The 5,361-nt window shown below is 41.0% G+C and overlaps 1 protein-coding gene across 1 annotated transcript; it reads left to right on the top strand.

Annotated features, from left to right (window-relative positions):
* Window positions 1–4,707, top strand: LOC131683639 (NCK-interacting protein with SH3 domain). The gene is made up of 8 exons (XM_058965776.1): window positions 1–284; window positions 357–541; window positions 873–1,022; window positions 1,104–1,200; window positions 1,261–2,412; window positions 2,470–2,691; window positions 2,751–2,923; window positions 2,986–4,707. The coding sequence occupies exons 1-8, from the start codon at window positions 257–259 to the stop codon at window positions 3,175–3,177; spliced, it is 2,199 nt and encodes a 732-aa protein (XP_058821759.1). The 5' UTR covers window positions 1–256; the 3' UTR covers window positions 3,178–4,707.
* The last annotated feature ends 654 nt before the right edge of the window (window positions 4,708–5,361 follow it).

Genomic DNA, 5,361 nt, shown 5'->3' on the forward strand with positions numbered 1-5,361 from the left:
ACACAACATAATATACTTTCCACGACAGCGCGAGAGCGACATTCGCGCTACAATGTATGTGAGACCTCCAAAGAGTACGGACGATTTTTCTGCCAATGGATCACCCGTGAAGAGGGTGTGTGAGTTTTCCTTGCACCCTACCTTTTTTTGCGTGAAAAAGATTTTAAATTGAAGAAATTGCTGCGACAAATGTGAATAGAGATAATTTGTAGTGCTCATCTGGCTGCAGGCAGTTAATTCTGGCTTGGACTAAACAATGGGGGAACATTTGCTGAACGATTCGGGTAAGTTTCGTAGTCCGGGGAAAAACCGAGTTGATCGGAAAAATCAATTATTTCTTTTGCATCCTTCCGCAGAGAGTTTCGAGATGCTGAAAGCATTGTACGATTTCACGGCTGTTTACCCGAAAACCATCAGCTTCGACGAGGGCGAATACTTTATTCTGCATCAGACCAGTGCCCGGCAGCGGAACTGGTGGCAAGTGGTTAGCATGAAGGGCAATATCGGTTTCGTTCCGTCGAATTATGTCATGAAACTGAAGGTAGGAACCGATGAGTGTTTGTGACAGCACGTACGTACAAGGCCGTAAGGATACTTGCATGGCGAAAGAAAAATCGATATTTTACTGCATTTTAAATAAGCTTCAGCATCTTCAGATAGGACGATGAGCAGTGATGATAGGCTGTTTGAAGCATGCACTCTATTCTGTTACCGAACCTGCTTCCTGTATCGTAATGACAGTGCATATAATTGCCTCATGTAGCCGGCATGTGTACATATATTTGCAAGCGCTCTTTCATTGGCTTGTCACATACTTATATTTCGTCTACTTTTCCACTCCTTTCATTCACTTGTGTTACGCTGCATTGCAGGTCGATCCAAACTTCCTGAATGGATTTCTCGAATCCAGCATTGAATCGTTGCGAATGTCGACGGAGAAGGAAATAAACGGCATCATTAACCGAGATGAACTCATCGATCGGTTGGTGGAGAAGCAAAATAAAATCGAGAAAATACTGAAGGTAATTATGTTCGAGTTCTGTGGGAAGCAAAAGTAGGACTATTGACCTAATTGTGAAGTTAACATGTGCGTTTATTCGTAGAGTGATTTCTCCGATGATGATGAAGAAGAACCACCGGCGAGAATCGGCAACGGAAGTATTCCAACGATGGAGAAATATGCTTATAACAATTGTATAGGTAAATCCTTGAATTATGCAATTTGATTAGTGTGAAGCTTACTTTATCATTACATTTCAGATTCGACCCCCAAACACAAAGGCGAACACCGTCGATCTCCGGTGCCAGCGAAGCACGAGAAACTTACCAAAAAATCGCTATCTAGTTCAGCCGTGTGCACAGCTGCCAGTGTTCCCCAATTTGTCCAGGAAAGTCCTAGTATGAGCGTGCTTTCTTCGAAGCTAAACCAAGAAGAGCCACTAACACCGACCGCTCAAGAAAATAGTATCGTGTCGGAGGTATCCGAAACGGAGACGACGAACACGGCTACAACCACTACAACTACCACCACGAGTGACGACATTACCGCAATCTCTCGAGGTGACGAAGAAATCCCAAAAACAGAGCCAACAGCAGAACCGGAAGCTCAAACCGATCACGAGATGGAGCTGGAAACCACCAACAACGACGATATGACTGCCAGTGAAAATGAGCCACAGCCGAAGGAGTCCTCTGCCAAAGAACCAACCAGTGATCCGGAAACGATCGCTGAGAGCCAAAATTTAAACGAAATCCCTCTAATGAACATCGAACCCCAGGACGTCTATCAGGTGGTAGACGCAATCCGCACCAACACGAATCTAAGTCACGAGATGGCATGTGTGGCGTTTCGCGTAATGCTCAGTGAACTGGAACCGCTACTGCCTCCGCCGGTGGTGAAACATCTGGAACCGGTCGCGTTACATCTAACGACCCCTCTGGATGTAGCGGATGCGTTTCTAGCTCAAACGCACGATGCGCAACGGTTACGCGTCATCTTTGCCGGTTTGTCGGAGTGTAAAAACGATTCCGAACAACGCACCTGGATGTTGCACGAGGACGAAGCGGACATCAGTCGCTATCTGAGCGAACTGATCGGTATTCTCACCGATGCGGATCCGAAGATCTGTCGCAACGAAATGGCCGTCGATCACTATCAGAGTGTCATTAATCTAGTCTTGTATTATCAGATGGAAACTCGCTGGTCCATACGAAAGCTGCTGTTGAAGGCCTTTAAAGCGATGTGTCACCTCGATTACACTACGGTAGACATTTTGCTTGGGTCGGTTCTTCCTTTGGAAATAGTTCAGGATATGATTTCCAATGCGAGGAACGTCGAGAAGCTACAGGAGCTGGCGAATATGTTGATCATTGTGTTTTCCATCGGCAGAAAGATGCCCATCAACCAGCAAGGTAGAACGATTTTTGTTTCGAATTATTAGCCGAGAAATTAACCCATTTCCTTTTCAGAGCATCTTCGTGCGGATTTCGTTATCTTCCTGTTAAATCTAATAGAAACTCCACCGGAAACTGATGTGCACAATGTCCTTCCGGACACCATGATCAATTTGATTCTTTCGTTCAATTTGCAGTTCGAGAACTTTACCGACAACATTGTGCTGGAAGCGATGGAACAAATTCGGACCGCAAAAACCTTCACCGAGAAGATTCTAGTTCTAATAAATCGTGAAGGTGAAGTACCAAACGCGAAAAATGAGTAAAACATTTAAAAGAAATACTATTTTTTGCAGAAGATCCAGTTCACACGCTAAAACACACTCCAGCGCACATTAATCCGGTTCTAAAAATGTTGGTTGATTTGTTTAGTAGGCCGGAAACAGCTTCCATTTTTTACACAAACGATCAAAGCGTGCTGATTGACATTCTAGTACGACAGTTGTCGGATCTCTCCGCGGGAGAACCTGTAAGTACACTCAATCTATTTCTCGGAAGATTTATGTGCTCAGCACGCTTTCGCACTTACAGATCCGCAAATGGTACTTGGAACTGTGCCGCCGGATTGTTCGGAACACCGGCTACGCGGAACACCAACACCGGAAGCAAGATTTGATGAAGATATTCACGCGAATTTTCTGCGAAGAAACTGAGTGCAGTGCCGGAGATCAGCAGGTAGTGCGGGAAATCGCAAACGAGTTTCCGCAGATCTTCAAAGCGTGAACAGTTTCCGGAAGCAGAAATCACCTCAGCAATAGCACTTCAAATCGAAGGAAGCAGCAACGCGGTGCAATTTCTTTCCAATGCCATTCGTTCAAGTTTTTACCTATGTTATTGTTGACAAAAATAACCAAAATTTAAACAGTCGGAAAACTCTTACATCAATCCTTGGCTTTTTATCGCCGCTAAATCCAGTGTGTCAATAACAACAGTAGGAAAAACAGTATCGAATACAAAAATAACAACAAAAACGTTTTCAAAAATGTTTTTCCACAAAGCGGCATGACAGAGTCAGTTCAATTTTATCTACAAAGAAAAAAGTTTGTCATAGCAATTAAACAGTGCGCATTTTTACCCTTAGAGATAACAAATTATTTTAAAAATAATAGCCATTTTGAAATACAAAACTTTCAGTAAATACCAAGCAGATGTAGATAGTCTGAATCTAAGCGGTCAGAACGGAAATACAGTAAAGCAAAATATTTCTACAAAGCAGTAAACAAATTGTCACAACTTTCAAACTTATTCTCTCTAACACTCAAGTATACGACAAACAGTCGGGTATTCGATTCAAGACAGATTCTTGCAGTTAGACAAACAAACAAACCCCAGCCTCCATGCAATTATTCCCGATAATTTGCGACCGTTTTTCTAAAGTAAACAATAATTAAACTCGAAAATTACGCAGAGCTTATTAATTGTATTAAATTTGTGTGGCGTCAAAAATGTGTTATTCATATAAATTATTGGCTCGTTAATAATTGAATCATAGTTTATAATACTCGTTTGAACAAGAAGAAAAAAAACTCAAATTGGCAATTTTATCCCAACCGTAGTGTCGTTGAATTAGTACCTAAGAAAACACTAATCAAAAACCAAATATTATGATAAACGACTCATAGACGTTTAAATCTTTAACTTTTGTGTTTTTACTTGATGGAGAAAAAGGCGAAGCCAGTGTTTAGATTAGATTTTTGGTAAATTTCCAAACCATGCCAAACATTGAGATCGGACATCCCAAAATGCCAAATTTAATCCAAGATTTTCTACCACTACTTGACCTAGATCAGAAACACGAATATTAAAACAAACACCTTCAGATGCAAAACAAGCACTGGCCGAGCAGCACACAAACAAGCAAGTGTAAAACGTTACAACAAGAAAAACATTTTTAATGAAACTCAAACCTACAAACCGAACAAACTGATTAAAAAATAGATATTTAAATGATGGAAGAAGATAGACAGGCTAGTTATATTTTGGTAGGTTAAAATTGCATTTAAAGTTTATGAAGCAGAACAACAAAACCCAGATTGAAGAAAAAAAAAATTAAAAGCAGAATAACGAATAATACTAATCGATCGAATGTTGAACACACAACACGTGCAACATGTGGCTTAGATTTTTTAGGAAACAGAAACGTTTCCTTCTGTTATGCTAGATACCTACTAACGGCTGATTGGTATGTTGGCACAGATAAATTGTGAACTAAGTGAATAAGACTAGTTGCGAAATAAATAATATAATCTTCAAACACCAGGTCGTTGTCTTTTACTCATCGTTATTCAGACTTTGACACGAAATTTTTTACTGACTTCAAGAACATTCATGACAAATGCACTGACACCAGATAAGAGATTTCTAATCAAAGCAATTACTTGGTATTTATTACACTAGTAAGCATAAGAGATCGCCCGTAGTTGCTACTCCGTTATTGACCAGAACCAAATTAGGTTGCAAAATGTTGATTGGAACAACATGCTTGGGAATAACATGATGAGCCACATTGTGCAATCTACATTGATCCCTGCATGCTGATCAATACCGACGCCGGCCACATCCGAATGCAGATCTTCTGGGAAAGGAAGGAATGTTAGTCCGATACTTGTTGCTACTAGAAACCGAGGAATCCTCTGCATCTCCACATGTATCACGGGAAAGGGAGAGTTGTTAGTAAGTGTGCCAGTAGCGTTATCATATAATAATTGCTCTGAGCAGCCGGCTGCCGAGAATTTGGGAAATTTATCATTTGTTGTATTAATACGATTAGCAAAATAAGCAACTTGAACTCCGGATAGCCGGCTATTGGGAGCACTGCTAATATTTTTTTAATAATATTCAATCACGCGACGAATTTTCTCGTGGTTTCTATCGTGTCGGTGCTGATTCTACCCGGCGATCGTTTGA

The sequence above is a fragment of the Topomyia yanbarensis genome, chromosome 1 (assembly GCF_030247195.1).
Source record: "Topomyia yanbarensis strain Yona2022 chromosome 1, ASM3024719v1, whole genome shotgun sequence".
Lineage (NCBI taxonomy): Eukaryota > Metazoa > Arthropoda > Insecta > Diptera > Culicidae > Topomyia > Topomyia yanbarensis.